The sequence below is a fragment of the Lepidochelys kempii genome, chromosome 2 (genome assembly GCF_965140265.1).
Source record: "Lepidochelys kempii isolate rLepKem1 chromosome 2, rLepKem1.hap2, whole genome shotgun sequence".
NCBI lineage: Eukaryota > Metazoa > Chordata > Testudines > Cheloniidae > Lepidochelys > Lepidochelys kempii.
In genome coordinates this window covers 220,998,908-221,018,908 of record NC_133257.1, presented here as the reverse complement: position 1 = coordinate 221,018,908, position 20,001 = coordinate 220,998,908, and the positions used below count along the sequence as shown (strand labels likewise).

Below are 20,001 nucleotides of genomic sequence, written 5' to 3'. Positions count from 1 at the left end.
CGATGTAGAGGCTTTTGCTAGGGCAAGCAGGCAGGGGTGGCCTTGCTGGATAATTGTCTCTCTGGAGGTGAAAATCAACACTGCGGGGTGTGAACAGAAGTCACCATGGAAGGAGGTGAGGAATGTGCTGGCTGGGAAAGGCATTTCTTTCTCCCCATTCAAAAGGTGCTGTGCTCCCCATCGGGGAATCAAACCTCAGTCTCCTGTGTGACAGGCGGGAATACTCACCACTATACTAACAAGGAACAACCTGACACACTGCAGAGTTCCTAGAGACCAGCTTACACCACAACATGGGCTGCACCGGGCAATAACACCCCTTGCTCTCTTCTCCTTCCTAAAGACTTTGGCTGCAGCAACAGCCCTGCCAAAAGCCCTGTACCTCCTCACATGCAGTTGCCCAGCAGGCTGCCTTTGGGGGCTACACAGCTCCTCCCACCACACAGGCCTGGGACCTTTCCCTCCCCGACAGGCTGCTCAGCACCTTCTTCCTCTGACAACCATTTCTTTCTACCCTTCCCCTTCCGCACTTGGGATGTTCCTCAAACATGTGGTCTGTTTGTTTGGGGGACTGTCTGCTGAGCCTAGTGGCATTCTAGGCAAGACTGAAAGCTTTTTAACGAGGCTTTGATCCCTAAGCCCTTTAACACCTATCAATCCTTAAGCAGGGGATCTGGGTACTCAAGAAGACCAAGGCTTTAAAAAGCCTGCTCCTAAGCAACTAGAGGAGCTAGTGAACAGGAGTGGCTAACAGGGGGTTTTGCGAAGGAGTTTAGAGGGAGGCAGGGGCTAGATACACTTCACATTCCTTAAACTTCTTTAAACTTAAAGCCAGAAGCACCCCCTGATAAAAAACAAAACAACAACAACAAAGGAACGAGCTGCAGGAATAAAAAGATAATGCAGGGAGAAGTCCAGCAACAGAATTGGGGCTATCCAATTTATTGCACCCAATGCAGCATGTATGATTACGTGCCCTATGGGCAGGTGGCATATGTGTGTATTTGGTGCCAGGAGCTCCTGGCCCTCAGATACCGTTTACGGGCTTTGGAGACCAGAGTGGCTGAACTGGAGGAGCTAAGAGAAACAGAGAGGTACATAGATGAGACTTGGACAGAGTAGAACAGTCTCTCCCCTGGTCTGACAGCCTCTGTACTGTTGAGGAGAATAAAAGTTTCAGGGAATTAGAATATCCAACTGGAACAGAGAGAAATGATCACATAGTTGGGACCCTCGTTCCAGATGATGTTGTGGTATCCTCTTACACTAAGGATACGCCTCCAGGGGAGGGAACTCCAGTTATTAGGAAGAGACAGGTATTAGTAATGGGCAACTTGATCATTAGAAACATAGACAGCTGGGTTTGCGATGACCGGGAGAACCGCATGGTGACTTGCCTGCCTGGTGCAAAGGTTGCTGATTTCTCCAGACATCTAGATAGACTTATGTATAGCGCTAAGGAGGAGCCAGTGGTCATGGTACAGCTAGGTAACAATGACATAGGGAAGGATAGGAGAGAGGTCCTGGAAGCCAAATTTAGGCTGCTAGGTAAGAGATTAAAGTCCAGGACCTCCATGGTAGCATTCTCTGAAATGCTTCAAGTTCCATGCGCAGGGACAGTTAGACAGACAGAACCGCAGGATCTCAATGCGTGGATGAGACTATGGTGTAGAGAGGAGGGGTTTAGATTTATTAGTAACTGGGGAAACTTTGGGGAAAGGGGGAGCCTATATAGGAAGGATGGGCTCCACCTAAATCAAAATGGAACCAGATTGCTGGCACTTAAATTTAAAAAGGTCGTAATTTTTAAACTAAGGGCTGGGAAAAGCTGACAGGTGCAGAGGAAAACGTGGTTCAGACAGAGACATCCCTTAGGGGAGGATCTATTAATGGAGATTCTCTATGTCCTACCAAGGAGGAAAGGATGGAAGATAATAAAATACAGGTATGATCTGATGAGAAACAGTCAAATGAAAAAAAGTCCCATTCAATTACATCAGCTAAAAAGTGAAAAGTTTTTAAAAGTGCTTGTATTCAAATGCTAGAAGTCTAAATAATAAGATGGGTGAATAAGAGTGCCTCCTATTAAATGAGGATATTGATATAATAGGTATCACAGAAACTTGGTGGAATGAGGATAATCAATGGGATACAGTAATACCAGGGTACAAAATATATTGGAAGAACAGAACAGGTCATACTGGTGGGGGAGTAGCACTATATGTGAAAGAAAGCATAGAATCAAATGAGGTAAAAATCTTAAATGAACCAAACTGTACCACAGAATCTCTATGGATAGTAATTCTGTGCTCTAATAATAGGACTATAGCAGTAGGGATGTATTATCCACCACCTGACCAGGATGGTGATAGTTATTGTGAAATGCTCAGGGAGATTAGAGAGGCTATTAAAATAAAAAACTCAATAATAATGGGGGATTTCAACTATCCCCATATTGACTGGGTACGTCGCCTCAGGACGGGATGCAGAAATAAAGTTTCTTTACACCTTAAAAGACTGCTTCTCGGAGCAGCTAGTCCTGGAACCCACAAGAGGAGAGGCAATTCTTGATTTAGTCCTAAGTAGAGCACAGGATCTGGTCCAGGAGGTGAATATAGCTGGACTGCTTGGTAATAGTAACCATACTATAATTAAATGTAACATCCCTGTGGCAGGGAAAACACCACAGCAGCCCAACACTGTAGCATTTAATTTCAGGAATGGGGACTACACAAAAATGAGGATGTTAAACAGAAATTAAAAGGAACAGTGAAAAAAGTGAAATCCCTACTAGCTGCATGGAAACTTTTTAAAGACACCGTAATAGAGGGTCAACTTAAATGTATACCTCAAATTAAAAAACATAGTAAGAGAATCAAAAAAGTGCCACGTGGCTAAACAACAAAGTAATAGAAGCAGTGAGAAACAAAAAGGTATTCTTTAAAAAGTGGAAGTTAAATCCTAGTGAGGAAAATAGAAAGAAGCATAAACTCTGGCAAATGAAGTGTAAAAATATAAGTAGGAAGGACAAAAAAGAATTTGAAGAACAGCTAGCCAAAGACTCAAAGTAATAGCAATTTTTTTTTAAAGTACATCAGAAGCCTGCTGAACAACCAGTGGGCCCACTGGACAATGGAGATGCTAAAGGAGCACTCAAGGACGATAAGGCCATTGCGGAGAAACTAAATGAATTCTTTGCATTGGTCTTCACGGCTGAGGATGTGAGAGAGATTCCCAAACCTGAGCCGTTCTTTTTAGGTGACAAATCTGAGGAACTGCCCCAGATTGAGGTGTCATTGGAGAAGGTTTTGGAACAAATTGATAAAGTAATAAGTCACCAGGACCAGATGGTACTCACCCAAGAGTTCTGAAGAAACTCAAATGTGAAATTACAGAACTACTAACTGTAACTAATGTGATACCAATTTTTAAAACGGGCTCCAGAGGTGATCCCGGCAATTATAGGCTGGTAAACCTCACTTCAGTACCAGGCAAACTGGTTGAAACTATAGTAAAGAACAAAATTTTCAGACACATAAATGAACATAATTTGTTGGGGAAGAGTCAACATGGTTTTTGTAAAGGGAAATCATGCCTCACCAATCTACTAGAATTCTCTGAGGGAGTCAACAAGTATGTGGACAAGGGGGATCCAGTGGATATAGTGTACTTAGATTTTCAGAAAGCCTTTGACAAGGTACCTCACCAAAGGCTCTTAAGCAAAGTAAGCTGTCATAGGATACGATGGAAGGTCCTCTCATGGACTGGCAACTAAAAGATAGGAAACAAAGGGTAAAGATAGGAAACAAAGGGTAGGAATAAATAGTCAGTTCTCAGAATGGAGAGAGGTAAATAGTGGTGTCCCCCAGGGGTCCGTACTGGGACCAGTCCTATTCAACATATTCATAAATGATCTGGAAAAAGGGGTAAACAGTGAGATGGCAACAACATCTGAGAAGGGGGTAAACAGTGAGATGGCAAAATTTGCAGATGATACAAAACTACTCAAGATAGTTAAGTCCCAACCAGACTGTGAAGAGTTACAAAAGGCTCTCTCAAAACTGGGTGACTGGGCAATAAAATGGCATATGAAATTTAATGTTGATAAATGCAAAGTAATGCATATTGGAAAGCATAATCCCAATGATACATACAAAAAGGTTGGGGTCTAAATTAGCTGTTACCATTCAACAAAGAGATCTTGGAGTCATTGTGGATAGTTCTCTGAAAACTTCCACTCAATGTGCAGTGGCAGTCAAAAAAGCGAACAGAATGCTGGGAATAATTAAGAAAGGGATAGATAAATAGATAGATAGGTCAAAAGATATTGTGTTGCCTCTATATAAAGCCACATCTTGAATACTGTGTGCAGAGGTGGTTGCCCCATCTCAAAAAGATATATTGGAATTGGAAAAGGTTCAGAAAAGGGCAACAAAAATGATTAAGGGTATGGAACGGCTTCCGTATGAGGAGAGATTAATAAAACTGGAACTTTTCAGCTTGGAAAAGAGACGGCTAAGGGGAGATATGATTGAGGTCTCTAAAATCATGACTAGTGTAGAAAAAGTAGATGAGGAAGTGTTGTTTACTCCTTATCATAATACAAGAACTGGAAGTCACCAAATGAAATTAATAGGCAGCAGGTTAAAAACAAATAAAAGGAAATATTTCTACACACAATGCACAGTCAACCTGTGGAACTCTTTGCCAGAGGATGTTGTGAGGGCCAAGACTATAACAGGGTTCAAAAAAGAACTAGATAAATTCATGGAGGAAAGGTCCATCAATGGCTATTCGCCAGGATGGGCAGGGACGGTGTCCCTAGCCTCTGTTTGCCAGAGAGTGGGAATGAGCAACAGGGGATGGATCACTTGATGATTCCCTGATCTGTCCATTCCCTCTGGGACACCTGGCACCGGCCACTGTCAGAAGACAGGATACTGGGCTAGATGGACCTTTGGTCTGACCCAGTTGGGCTGTTCTTGTGTTATGCCCTTTCCAGGTCCATCAGTAATCTCCACGCATGGGGCATAATTAAGCAAAAACTCCCCCTCCCAACTCTGCAACCAGAGGTAGAAGGGCAGGGGAGGCAGAGCCACCCTTGGCCTATTATACCCGCAACCCATGGCTGGTGGATTCTTACTTATGTGGCTCCAGAGGCTCAGGCCGCCCCACAGAGATAGTGGTTGTAGCCCCAGCCAGGGAGCCTCCATACGAGAGCATGGGGGCGCCTGAGTGCGCTGGGCTGGGCTGGGGACTCCCGGGGCTCCGCTGCCCCTGCTCCGCCAGGGGGCGTCCCGCCCCGGCTGCTGCTCGGCTGCCGCCGGGATAGCGGCTGGGGGCGAGAGAGCCCCTGAGCTCGGCCGGGCCGGCTTGCGGCGAGTCGCTGATCCGCCCCCCCCCCCGGCCTGGCGGCTCCCGCTCCCTGCGGACCCAGGGCCAGGCGGGGCGTCCCGGCTGGGGAAGAGCCCGACGCGCCGCGTCCCGCCCCCCGGTGCCACCGCCTCAAAGCTCCGGCGTGCGAGCGCTTCTCTCCGCGCCCCGCCACCCCCGGGGGAGCTTCTCCGGGGCCTGCGGCTGCCCTAGCACCGCCCCAGCCCGCCCGCCCGCTGCACTGACCGGCCCGCCCCGCCCCTGCTGCTGAGCGCAGCCCGCTGGACTCCCAGCCATGCCGGGCCCTCTCGCCCCGCACGTGTCCCGAGTGCGGGCTCTGTACCGGCGCATCCTGCTGCTGCACCGGGCGCTGCCGCTGGAGCTGAAGGCGCTGGGCGATGAGTACGTGAAGGAGGAGTTCCGGAGGCACCGCTCGGTCGGGCCTGCTGATGCCCAGCGCTTCCTGCGGGAATGGGAGGCAAGTGCCCTAGGACAAGCCTCACCCCCCCCACCCCAGCCCCGCCGCTGCTGGGGGGGCTGCGGGCCATCCAGCTCCTCCCTCACCTCGGTGTTGCCTTCGGGCCCTGCCTCGGCTGCATCCGTCAGCTCGCAGCCTGGGGCTAAGGCCGGGGATGGGGAGTCAGGAGATCTGGGCTGTGCTCTGACTTACTGCGTGGCGTGACCTGGCCTGGGGGAGTCTCTAGGCCCAATATTTTCAAAAGTAGCTGCTGAGCACCTGCAGCTCCCAGTGACCTCATTGTAGAAAATTTAGGGCTTAATTTCTCTCCGCCTCAGGCCTTCCCTGCATAGTATGGAAGCTGTGATGTTTAGACACCTCTGCAAAGTACCCTGAGAACTGCAGATTTTTTTTTTAAAAGCTTATAAGTGTAACCTATTTATTATTGTATACTAACCTCCAACAACCTCAGCACAAGGTTAAGGGATACCCATGATAATAGGCTTCTCTCTGCGCAGGCTTCTCTCTGCGTGGCACCAGACTGGTAGAACTCTCATAGCGCTTAAGGTTTTTGGCTGGGGTGGGGGGAGTAGTAGCAGACCTCCTACTAACTGTCATGTCCCTCTCTCTCTCCCCCCCTCCCCCCAATTTTCCATTCAGTTTACCCTTCACCACAAGATGCTCTCACTGGCCAGTTCTCCAGCTGTCTCCCAGATCCCAACAATGCCTTGTCAGGTATTCTCTTGTATGCCTAACCTTTCCAATTAGCTAGATCTGAGACTGTGCTGTAAATATTAGAGGTCCGTGCCTTGGGCATTTTGGCACTCTACTCCAATATTGGCATCTGGACACACTGGGGGCTTTAGTGTTTAAAGTTGGTGGTACGGAGCTCTGGTTCATTGTGTGAAGCAGAGCCTCCGTAGAAAAGGCCAAGGCATGAAACACCAAGAGAGGTCTAACAGCTTCTCAAAGCCCATGACTCCTGGTAGCTTGAGTATGTAGGTCTCTGGGCATCCTTATGCATTCATGAGCTCAAAGCGGGCATGGGGCAGAGTTTCCTGATATTGGTATGTGTAGTGGTCTGTCACAATTATTCTTAGTCCTGGCACGTCTGCCACAAAACCCATAGTACCTTTGAGGCATTCCTCTGACCCTGCATTGGCAGAGGTAGGATCTCTTGATGCATTGGAATGTTTTTTGTGCTAAGGCTGATGCTCATGCAGCAAGAGTCTGTTTTTCCCAGGTAGGAAGTCTTGACAATGATGATCTAGCACCTCTTACGCTGTGGATTTCACAAAGCAGATCAGATGCTTAGAACCCCACCATCACCTAGACAGTTCCAGCTGTGTAAATGAGGGCAGACTGAGTATCAGGGTGATAAAGGCTGATCTTTGGACTTAGGTGAGCAAGAGGACTAATTTTATGCCAGATAATTTCTGCGGTAGAGGAACACACCAATGCCTACAAGAGAGGAGTCCAACTTTCTCCAGTTCTTATAGAAGCTGACTAAACAAATGCATTTTAATTGAAACTGGTCCAAAAATTTGCTAAGTCCCCAGTTGAAGTACGTAGCCCAGGATACTCTTGCATCCTATTTTGGACCAGCAACTGAAGAAGGTGTAGCAGACCTCTCATGCAACTGACCAAGCCTGGAAGACAGCCAATGAAAAAAATATTTTCTTTGTGAGGGTGATCCCAGCTATCTAACTGTCTGGAGTGACTCAAGAGCAAGAGTACCAACCTCAGGGCAGCACCAACCCCCCAAATTGGTCATGAGTTCTATACTTAGATGTCACCAACCAATTATCAAGTATAAACTCTGAGTCACTACAAGAGCCTTAACACAGGGTCACGGACAGTTCTCTTGGGTACTCTCTCTGTGTTACCACCCGGATAAGCCTACCTTTGTGCTAGATGGTACGTTACATCAAGAGTCACAGCAATATTCAGGTTACTTGTAGTCCCAAAGGACCAGTCACTTACCTCGGGTCAGTTGCACCTTAGAGCTCACACCAAAGACCATGCTTGTAGCCAATCCTAAACTAGCTAAAGATTTATTAAATAGGAAAAGGACACAGAGTTATTTACAAGGTTAAATCAGGTAAACATAGGTAGAGAAATAAGCTACAATCTTAAATTTCAAAAGGTAATAGTAGATTCTCTAATAAGCAAGCTCTGTATGTCCTTTAGGGCTAATCTAGGCTAAACTGCAGGGGATCACTGGCTTATGTTTAGGAACCTTGCCTCCAGGTTCCAAGCAGCAATGAGAAACAGTTCCTTCTTGTTACAGGTTTTTATTCACTTCTCCCCTTGCGCTCTGAGCTGCAAACTCATCTAATGGGAGGAATTCACTTGCATGACTCATCTTGCATCTCATGGCAGAGAGCAATCAGCAAAGTCTTTTGTCCTCTTTAATGCTCCATAGTAGTTTGTTTGGAGTTGATGGGCCTTCCCTGTTGAGCAGGACATAACACCTTCTGTTGGAGACCAGCATTTCACACTAGTTAATGTCCCTCTCCTGTCTAGTGATTTACACAGTTACTGAGGCTTACAATACAAATGCTTAAATATTATTGTGTAATATGGGATACATATTATAAGTGAGAATGCATACAGCAACTCACAAGCATTCAATAAAATCTAACACATTCTTATAATTCTAATATCTATTATAACAATACTATTACACAGGTGAGCCAGACTGATTCCAGTTATGGATTTGTCGGTGTTCAATTGAGACATGGGGATCTTGGCATGAGCTGGTACCTGGTCTGTCAGCATCATACCCTCTACAGCTCTCACCCTCCTTATGTGAGTTTTGTGGAGTCAGCCATAGATAGAAGGAAGACTGTTTGTATTGATCCTGAGTATATTTAGAGGAAGGGTTTACAAGATCAGAACACCCATCTCAGTCTGAGTCAATCAGTGATATAGTCTCACAGGTGGTAGGAGAGGAGGGAGTGGTGGATTAGGCCTTCTTCTGGAGGAGGACACCTTTCTCTTTGCCTTTCACTGGAAGAAAAAGCTAGTGGTTTGCTCATGGCATCAAGAAAAGGCAATGTTAGCTAAAGATATTTTCTCCACCAGCTGGGGAAGGGATGCTGCTGTACTTTTCAACAGCCTACCTCTAGTAGCAAAGGACGTATTAAAGCTTATGAGACACAAAGGTTTAATGATTCTAATAGTCCCATATTGGTCTGATCAGGTTCAGAATCTGGCCTCAGTAGTCATTCAGAACTAGTACTTCTCTATCAACCTAAGAGCCATCTCTCTGACATCTTGTTCCTTTTAGGTTAGAGATCTTCAGGTATGGTATCTCTGAGCAGGTGATTTGGTCCTCCTGGCATTTCAGAAGCCATCTACAAAAAGGAGCTACAACTCCAAGTGGATAATTAAGAGTCCTCTCCAAGGTGGTCTTGAAGTTTCCACAATAGTGAGTCTGTCCTCTTGTCAATGCTCTTTTCATGACAAAGGAGGCCCTTCCTCATGAGTTTGATTTAAAAGGGTCTTGGAATAGACCAAAACATTTAGACAGTCCATTTAACTTGTTGTTTCTTTTGTCACCAGTTCACTGGGCATGGCTGTTACTAGAGGACTATACCTGAATGAATATCTGATTGCATTTCACATTGCTAGGGACTGGCTGACCTGAAACTAGAAAGTTATGTCAATGTTCGCGCAATTCAGATGAACGCTGACCATAACCTACCTTCATGGATGTTTTCATCAGACATATGTAAAGTAGCTGCATGGTTTTCTCTCCATATGTTCACAAAGCATTATTGCATAGGCTCATCATCCAGGAGGAAATCCTGTTTTGGATTCTTGCATTTCCAAGGTGGAGAAGGCCAAACTCTTTTACCTGGAGAAGTTTTTTTTTTTAATGTCAAGATATCCCAAATTTTCATTTGTCTCACTTGTGTGGGTTTGTCTTTCTGATAATTATTTCTTTCAGCAGACTTCAATGTTATGTCCAATTACTTGATTTGTAAGAGGTCACTTGCTGCTCCTTATACTGTTTAATGCTGGACGTAATAAAAGAAGATCTCAGTTAATGCTTTTGTCACTAACCTTGTTATTGCCACTTGTTTTAATGTCTGTCTCTCTTTTTGGACATTTTTCAGTCTTTCTTTCCTGAAGTGAGAGTCCTGCACAGATGCTCTCATTAGACAGGGAAAAATACGTAATTTATAATTCTACTTCTCTAAAAGATCCTTTTTCAGGATTCTCGTTCACCTGCCCGGTTCCTGTAAGAGTCTGGAGGTTAACTTTTAACTTTTTTTAAAGACCATTTTCTCTTACACCTTGTTTTTCATTTTTGTCTGAGGTGCACTTTTTTTATTTGTAATCTCACATTGATCATCCTGAATGGTTTTTTCTTTCTCTTAGCTTCATGTCCTGCTCAATATAAGAACGGAATAATTGGAAGGCAGCACTTTTAGAGTCAGCAGTAGAGCCATGGAATGGCTAACGGGGGGCCTGACTTGCATTTTTTATCTCACTATTGCTGACCTTAACGGTCAAAAAACCTTGAGAGTAAGAACAGTTCCATCAGCTTTTCAGTAAGGAGTCACAGCTTGGGAGTGAGAATCCTGCAAGATATCCTTTTCAGAATTAAAAAGTAAATGATTTTCTGATTTTCATTTCCCCATACCAGCTGATAGAGCTTGAAAACTGAAAATCTTGGTCATACCTCTCAAACAGCCCATGCTACCATGGGTTTTATTTGGTAGTGAATTCTATAATTAAAGCTGTAAAACAGTTTCCTCTCATAGCTGCCTGTAGTGTACAACTTTGCGGTTTAAATTTTCCATGTTTGGTTCTTTTCCAAAAGTGACTTGGAATTTTTTTTTAACAAAATTCCTTTTAGTCCCATTGGAGTTGTAAAAATACATGGTTTTTCAGCAAAAAACCTGAATTTCAAAACCTGAAATTTAGGATGATCTTTAATGAGCACTAATGGTTTTGCAAGGCATGGGGGTGGGAACGGGAAATTGCTTTAGATTTAATAGTGTCTGTTTGAAAATGGCATAGTGCACACTTCAAGAGGGATGCATTATATGGACAGTTTGAAAAGATACCAAGGAAGATTCAGGCTTTGCCAAGCTGTTCATGTGGATCCTTTTACCTATATCTCAGTCTTCTTATTTCCCCCCCAAATTGTGTCAGTCTGAAGGTGTGATAACTAAAAATCTCACATTTATTTCACAGAGTTAAGGGACTTTTTGCACCTTAGAATGCGCTAGGACTCCCAGGGCCTTGGAATCATGAAATAGATAATTGGACAACAGGCCCCAAAGCATTTCTTCATCATTCTCTTCCTTTGCTGGGAAACAGGTTCTCAGGCCAGTGTTATCTCTTTTTTTTTTTTTTTTTTTATTCCAGTGGGATATAGGGCATCAGTCTATCCCTTGGCTGGAGGGAATAGCCCATTCAATACTAATTTCGTGGAGGCTCTAGATTAGTTCTTGAACATCCTGCAATAGTGCATCTATGAAGTGCATGTATATGGCACACTTAAAGAAGTGTGCCCTAGTGGTACTAGCATATTGCTTATTACAGCTGTGCTTCTAGAAATTCTGCGTGCACCCAGCTTCTTTTCTTTTCTATTTTTTCTTTAAAAAACATCTAGAGGCATTTTTAAAACTAACAGAATCATCCAAAGCACAAGACTTGGTGGTCATGGTAGACTTCAACTACCCAGACACCAGTTGGGGAAAATAATACCGCAGGGCACAAATTATCCAACAAATTATTGGAATGTACTGGAGACAATTTTTTATTTCTGAAGCTGGAGAAAGCTATTGGAGAGAGGCTGTTCTAGATTTGATTTTAACAAATAGGGAGGAACTGGTTGAGAATTTGAAAGTGAAAGGCAGCTTCGATGAAAGCAATCATGAAATGATGGAGTTCATGATTCTAAGGAAAGGTAGGAAGGATAATGGCACAAGAAAGATAATGGATTTCAAGAAAGCAGACTTTAGCAAGCTCAGGGAGTTAGTAGGTAAGATCCCATGGGAAGCAAATCTAAGGGGAAAAACAGTTCAAGAAAGTTGGCAGTTTTTTAAAGAGACATTATTAAGGGCACAAGAGTAAACTAGCCCATTGCGTGGGAAAGATTGGAAGTATGGCAAAAGACCACACTGCCTTAACCAGGAGATCTTTCAATGATCAGAAACTCAAAAAAGAGTCCTACAAAAAGTGGAAACTAGGTCAAATTACAAAGGATTAATATAAACAAATAACACAAATATGTAGGGACAAAATTAGAAAAGCCAAGGCACAAAATGAGTTTAAACTAGCTAGAGACATAAGGGTAACAAGAAAACATTCTACAAATACATTAGATGCTAGAGGAAGACAAAGGACAGGATAGGCCAATTACTCAATGGGGGAGGAGATGGGGGGGGGGGAGGCCCACGGGATGGGACAACAGAAAATGTGGAAATGGCAGATGCGTTAAATGACTTTTGTTTCAGTTTTCACTGAAAAGGTTAGTAGCAACTGGACATCTATAATATAGTGAATGCCAGTGAAAATGCAATAGGATCAGAGGCCAAAATAGGGAAAGAACAAGTTAAAAATTACTTAAGCAAGTTAGATGTCTTCAGGTCACCAGGACCTGATGAAATACATCCTAGAATGCTCAAGGAGTTGACTGAAGAGGTATCTGGGCCATTAGGGAATATCTTCAAAAAGTCATGGAAGACAGGAGAGGACTGGAAAAAGGCAAATATCATGCCCATCTATAAAAAGAGAAATAAAGACAACCTGGGAAATTGGACCAGTCAGCTTAGCTTCAGTAATTTCCAGAAAGATAATGGAGTAAATAATTAAACAATCAATTTGCAAACACCTAAAAGATAACAAGTTGGTAAGTAACAGAACAAATCATGTCAAACTGAACTAATGGGTTTTTTTGACAGGATAACATGCTTTGTGGATGCGGGGGGCGGGGGAAGAGGGGGAGATGTGGTATATCTTGACTCTCGTAAGGCTTTTGATACTGTCTTGTATGACCTTCTCATAAACAAACTAGGGAAATACAGCCTAGATGGAGCTACTCTAAGGTGGGTGCATAATTGGTTGGAAAATCATTCCCAGAGAGTAGTTATCAGTGGGTCACAGTCAAGCTGGAAGGGCATATCGAGTGGTGTCCTGCAGGGATCAGTTCTGGGCCCAATTCTATTCAATATCTTCATCAGTGATTTAGATAATGGCATATAGAGTACACTTATAAAGTTTGTGGGCGATACCAAGCTGGGAGGGGTTGCAAGTGCTTTGGTGGATAGGATTAAAAATCAAAATTATCTGGAAAACTGGAGAAACGGTCTGAAGAAAATAGGACAAAAGTCAATAAGGACAAAATGCAAAGTACTCTATTTAGGAAGGAACAAATAGTTGCACACATACAGAATGGGAATGACTGCTTAGGGTGGATTACTGCAGAAAGGGATCTGGGGGTCAGAGTGCATCACAAGTTAAATATGATTCAACAGCGTAATGTTGTTGCAAAAAAAGCTAACATTCTGGGATGTATTAGCAGGAGTATTGTAAGCAAGACACGAGAAGTAATTTTTTTGCTGTACTCCACACTGATTATACCGCAGATGGAGTATTGTGTCTACTTCTGGGTACCACATTTCAGGAAGGATGTGGACAAATTGGAGAAAGTCCAGAGAAGAGCAACAAAAATGATTAAAGGTCTAGAAAACATGACCTATGAGGGAAGATTGAAAAAATTGGGTTTGTTTGGTTTGGAGAAGAGAAGACTAAGGGGAGACATATCAGTTTTCAAGTACATAAAAGGTTGTTAGAAGGAGAAGAAAAACATTCTCTTTAACCTCTTGAGTATAGGACAAGAAGCAATAGGCTTAAATTGCAGCAACGGCAGTTTAGGCTGGACATTAGGAAAAACTTCTTAACTGTTAGGATGGTTAAGCACTGGAATAAATAGTCCAGGGAGGTTGTGGAATCTCCATTGCAGTTTTTTAAGAGCAGGTTAGACAAACACCTGTCAGGAATAGTTTAGAATACTTATTCCTGCCATGAGTGCAGGGGACTGGACTGGATGACCTCTTGAGGTCCTTTCCAGGCCTACGATTCTATTAAATGCTAGATAGTGTGTCAAAGCAACTTTGAAGTTTCACAATTAAAATGATGTAATAGTTAAGTTTCTTACAGCAACATTAACTTGGCATGTTGCATATGTGAAGTATTTTTATTCCTGATTTTCTTGTTAGATGTATAGCTTACTGTTGCACAAATACAATTTTAATTCCTGGACAGGCTTTTTCCTCACTCTCTACACACTGTACAAGATGCATATTGCAATGTGGTTCGATATGTTGTATTAATGGAGAGAGAGAATGTGTGATCCTATAATTAAATATTGTATCTGAATGTAAGCACATGAGAGCTGAGCTAAAGTTGCAAATGTTAACTTTGTCATTTCGTGACTTTGAGTATCTAATTATGCAACCTTAATGTTCTCAGAATTTTTTTGGTTTTTTTAGTGGATTTTCCTAGGTTTTAAAAGAAATCCTTAATCTGGAACTACTTGACTTTGTGGTTGAAACTCCTATTAACTCCAAGAAAAGGCTTGGCCTTGCACCACTGAAGTCAGTAGAAGTTTTAACACTGATTTCATTCGTAGGAGGATCATGCCCACTGTGTGTATCATGCCTTATTGAGTATGTATACTGGGCCATTGATAATTGGGACTGTGGTTGTGTTGTGCCTTCTTGTTATCCAGCCTTCCTCCTGGATACTTACTAATTGTTAAAATAGCCCTGGCATTTTTGACCAAAACTTACCACTGTTCCAAACAATTTTATTGTTCTTACTTTATTATTTACATAAAAAATGCAGATTCAGGAAAGTGAGCGCATCAGGTGTTTATGTCAAGGAAATCAATCCACATAATTTAAGTTCTCTGTTTCATATTTTGGGACCATCTTTTGTAACATAGTATTTTAGGATTTTAGTTTCAGGACAGCTCTCCTTGGATATGTACCCAAATCTCAATGTGAAACTTGAACCTATGATTTAGTTCACAGGCAAGAATGCTGCCATCTTAAATATATTTACAGAGTATAAAAAGATAAGTGAAACATTAAAGGCAGATTTTAAGACTAATTTTAAAGAAAAATGAGAGAAATGGGATCAAGTTTGAGATATAATGTCTCAATAGATAAATGAACACAGAATAACCATTGAGTTACTGTAATATTGCTGTATTTAAGGTCCTACTTCATTTGTGATATTCCAGAAATTGCAGATTCTGCAATATTAGGCTTCCACCGTAGTTTTATTTTAAATCATCTTACTTTGCACAGTCCACAATTTGCATACATTTTGAGTTTTGCAACACACTTTTTTGCCTATTAGTACTTCAAATGATCTTGGAGAGTTTTGGGATTCATCTGCAGTTCTACAGCATTTTCCAGAGTTAGCAGAGGCAGCAAAGCAATCACTATTGATCTTACCTAATTCTGTGGATGCTGAGTGTGCAACATCTCGATACAGACAAGTCTTCACAAAGCAAAGACAGGACATGAAGGAGACCCCTGTAGTGGGGTGTGCTGCAGTAATATTCAGTGCCTGTAAAATATAAATGGCTAAAGTGACTGAATTCTATAGCAGTTCTGTTAAGAATTTGTCTTCTGAATTTTATATTGCACCAGTCACTTTTTAAAAAAATGAATAAGAACATAAGAACAGCCATACTGGGTCAGACCAAAGGTCCATCTAGCCCAGTATCCTGTCTTCCGACAGTGGCCAATGCCAGGTGCCCCAGAGGGAATGAACAGAACAGGAAATCATCAAGTGATCCATCCTCTATTGCCCATTCCTAGCTTCTGGCAAACAGGCTAGGGACACCATTCCTGTCCATCCTGGCAAATAGCCATTGATGGACCTTTCCTCTGTGAATTTATCTAGTTCTTTTTTGAACCCTATAATATAATATAGTTGCACCAAATTGTCTGGTTGTCAAAAAAAAAATAATAATGAGGAGGCATAACTGTCATGGATTCACAGGTCCCGTGCTCTGGAACAGCCCCTGCGAGAACTCCCTTCATTGTGTCATCCTTGCTCAAGGGTTGCACAAGTTCTCTGGGGTAAGCCCCTTGGCTTCACTGCCTCTTGGGACTGAATTTCACAGCCTTCAGCACCTCTGCGTCACCTCATGAGTTCCCCTCAGTTAGTCCACTCGAATTGGACATCTGGGGAAGGCTTGCACGCCCAAAGAGGACAATGCAGCCCGACTTCCTTAAACTGGAGTGACTCCTAGAAAGTATTGTAAAGGCAGATGGGTTTATTAGATTAAGTCCTTACGTTAGCATAAAGAACGGAGAAGTTACAGCAAAGTCCACCGGGGTCTGTCCAGAACCCTGATCTCTCATGCACTCTCTCTCTGACCTTCCTTGAGTCCCAATCCAGAAGTGAGAGTCCTGCTTCTAGTAGCGTGCACTATACAACACTCCAAAGCCATCCTTTGTTCTGATTCCTGGGAAAAACAGGTCACCTGGCTACTCAGCTCAATTCTTTGTTCTCTGGCTGGTTGTAGCTGGCTGGCTTCTTGCAGAGGGTGGGTCCCAGGGTCATCAATTGCTAGGTTACAAAAGGTCTGGGACATTGTATGGGCCCAGACAGCTAGGTGGCAGTCACACTTGGTCCCCTAGGTCTCTGCAAAGATTAAACCACCTTTTCCCACCACCTAGTTAAACATGCAGTACATAGGGGAAACTGAGGGACACACAGTATTTATATAAAATATTAAGAAAAATTCCCACTTTGTCTCAAGAACATAATAAGTGAGTGTTTATCATTCCAGCAATTTTTTTTTAAACAAATAGGTCTACTGTGGCTTTTCCAATTACAACTAAGGTCTGTAATTACTATTCTACGATTTTCCATGTCTTGTCCGCAACTCCGCAGCAATTATTTGAAGAACATCCCATGATTCAGGTAGGGTCTTAGCTATACTATAATTTTTACTAGAAAGAGACAAGGGTTTCTTTAGTTTGCTTAGTACAGGAATTTAGGAAGCTTGTTAAAAAAATAAATCCCTAAACTCTTGAAAAGATGTAAGTGGGTAATGAAATATTTTTATGGGAAATCTAATTTGACTTGTTTGAACTTACAAAATAGAAAAATGAACTGCCTTTTGAATGCTGTTGCATGAAACAAGGCCTCTAAGAATTAGATTAATAGAAACAGTATGTATGTAAATGTTAAATTTATAAAAATAATTAGTTGTATAATGTCATGTTATGCCTATTTATATTTTATAGCAGTGGGCTCAGATTAATGGTTTGTATCTTGAAACCCCTGGGGAAGTATTAATACTAGAAGGAGATACTTCTAAAGAAAACAAGCTTTGTTAGTCAGGAACTATAGCTCTTCAGGTGGATTCAAATGAGGCATATCAATTATTAATATACATTGCTTTCTATTTTCTAAATATTTAATATTTTAATTAAAATAATTGGTGCTCATTAACAAGAGGCAGCTGGTATAATTAGATTGATGATGATTATTGCCTGGGAATGTTATGAATGTTGGCAGAGCTGATAAGTAATTTAGCTCAACCTCTAAATTGTACAATAATTGATGGGTATGTATTGCTTAAAAACAAATAATAACAAGCTAATATTAATTACCAAACTGGTTGGGTTACAAATTATGGGTTAGTGTTGTTACAGCAGAAAATTCAGCTGCATCTTTTTTTATTCACTTCTAAGACATTTGAATTGTCCTCCTCCAATCCTTAAGGCTGCCATGTTACGAGGACCAGTCCTCTAGCTAAGAAGGTTTAGGCTGTCTTGGGGCTACAGAGAATCACTAAAGAGTGACAAGAGAGTCCATCTTCCTAATAAGCTAAATAAATTGCCTCTACCAGTTTCTAGCCATTGTTAGCCCTGGAGCACTGGATTTTGACAGCCTTTCTATGAGCTACCACGTGACTGAAATTGATTCAGAGTTATGCTTTACCATAGTGTGCTTGGCTCATTGAAAAAGGGAGATGCTTACATTGCTCTCTAGTAACACATGAAGGCATTCAGGAGCTGTGGAAAACATAATTCCAACTATACATATAAAATGATGGGGTCTAAATTAGCTGTCAAGAAAGAGATCTTGGAGTCATTGTAGATAGTTCTCTGAAAACATCCACTCAGTGGGCAGCGGCAGCCAATGTTGGGAATCATTAGGAAAGGGATAGCTAATAAGACAGAAAATATCATATTGCCTCTATATAAATCCATGGTACACCCACCTCTTGAATACTGCATGCAGATGTGGTCACCCCGTCTCCAAAAAGATATGTTGGAATTGGAAAAGGTACAGAAAAGGACAACAAAAATTATTAGGAGTATGGAACAGTTTTTTGTATGAGGAGAGATTAATAAGACCAGGACTTCTCAGCTTGGAAAAGAGACAACAAAGGGGGGATATGATGGAGGTCTATAAAATCATTTCTGGTATGGAGAAAGTAAATGAGGAAGTGTGTTATGAGAAGGAGTAAATAATGAGAACTAGGGTTCACCAAATGAAATTAATAGGCATAGGGTTACCAGGCATTCAATTTTCAACCGGAACGCCTGGTCGAAAAGGGACCCTGGCGGCTCCAGTCAGCACTGCTGACCGGTCCATTTAAAAGTCCAGTTGGCCACTCTCAGTGGGGCAGGCAGGGTGCCTGCCAGCTCCACATGGCTCCTGGAAAGCTGCTGGCATCTTCCTCCAGGTCCTAGGCGTAGGGGTGGCAACAGGGGCTCTACATGCTGCCCCATTCTCGAGCATTGCCTCTGCAGCTCCCATTGGGTGGGAACTGTGGCCAATGGGAGCTGCAGGGGCAGTGCCTGCAAGCAGAGGCAGCGTGTAGAGCCGCCTGGCTCCACGTCCGCCTAGGAGCCAGAGGGAGATGCCGGCAGCTTCTGGGAGCCACCTGAAGTAAGCACCGCCTGGAGCCCTCATCCCCTCCCGCACCCCAACCTCCTGCCCCAGCCCTGAGGCCCCTCCCATACTCCAAACCTCTTGGCCCCAGCCTAGAGCCCACTCCGACACCCCAAACCCCTCATGCAAAGCCCCGCCCCAGAGTCTGCCCAAGCTGGTGCTCTCACCTCCCCGAACCCCGTGCCCCAGCCCAGAGCTTCCTCCTGCACCCTGAACCTCTCATTTCTATCCCCATCCTGGAGCCTGCACTGCCAAATAGAAAGTTGCAACCCTAAATAGGCAGCAGGTTTAAAACAAACAATAGGAAGTATTTCTTCACACAGTCAAGGTGTGGAACTCTTTGCCAGAGGATGTTGTGAAGGCCAAGACTATAACAGGGTTCAAAAAAGAACTAGATAAGTTTTATGGAGGATAGGTCCATCAATGGCAAGGATGGGCAGGGATGCAAAACCATGCTCTGAAGTATCCCTAACCTCTGTTTGCCAGAAGCTGGGAATGGGCAACCTGTCAATGACTGGGTCTCCTACTTTCACATAACCACAACATCATTTCCTGTTTCTGAACTCCTTGGGCTGGTGTGATTCTCCCTACATCACTTTCACTTGTTCTTAAGGTCTTTGCCCACCCACAAATGGACTGAGATTTGAGAGGTGAAACTGAAAAACAATTTTTCAGGTGATGGTTGAGGAAGAGCATTTAGGGGACTGAGCTTCCGCTATCATCTGTGAATGCTGGAATCAACCTGGGCTATGAATGGGAAATCTGGGGTGCCTGTTTGATTGTCCCTCAGCAACTGTATTGGATATATAAGCTTAAGACCGCTGCTACCTTTTTGTATTCTGCTGTAAGTGGCAATGAAGTACATTGATTAGATGATCTGGTCTTTGTCTAACTTTCAAAAATCTATTACCTTGTTAAATATGATTTTTGAAGCATTTGTCATTTCAGATTTTAATAAAAATTGTGACATAAGATTCAGGAGTGCTATTTCATATTTCCACATAGTCGAAAGGTCACTAAAAACCAATTCTGCTGTATCTGGCAATGTTGCATTATGTGGATCAAAAACTATTTATTAAAAGTAAATTCCTATTGCTGCTGATAACCTTAACCCTAACTTAGAATGTTCAGTGGGCATTTGGTTGTAAGGATCACATTGGAAACTGTTTCCTTAGGTTTTTTTTTTGTATTTCTCAAAGTCAGAAAAGACTTTT

At 42.8% G+C, this 20,001-nt stretch overlaps 1 protein-coding gene across 2 annotated transcripts in view; it reads left to right on the top strand.

Annotated features, from left to right (window-relative positions):
- Positions 1 to 5,360: 5,360 nt before the first annotated feature.
- The window catches only part of SDHAF3 (succinate dehydrogenase complex assembly factor 3), a 78,491-nt gene continuing 63,850 nt past the window's right edge, over positions 5,361 to 20,001 (top strand). The window contains exons 1-2 of one of the 2 annotated variants that reach the window (XM_073333875.1): positions 5,361 to 5,851; positions 6,491 to 6,565. In XM_073333875.1, the coding sequence (XP_073189976.1) occupies positions 5,669 to 5,851; positions 6,491 to 6,565 (258 nt within the window). In that variant the 5' untranslated portion in view covers positions 5,361 to 5,668. The remainder of the gene's footprint in view (positions 5,852 to 6,490; positions 6,566 to 20,001) is intronic. The other variant, XM_073333876.1, reaches the window with a different exon arrangement.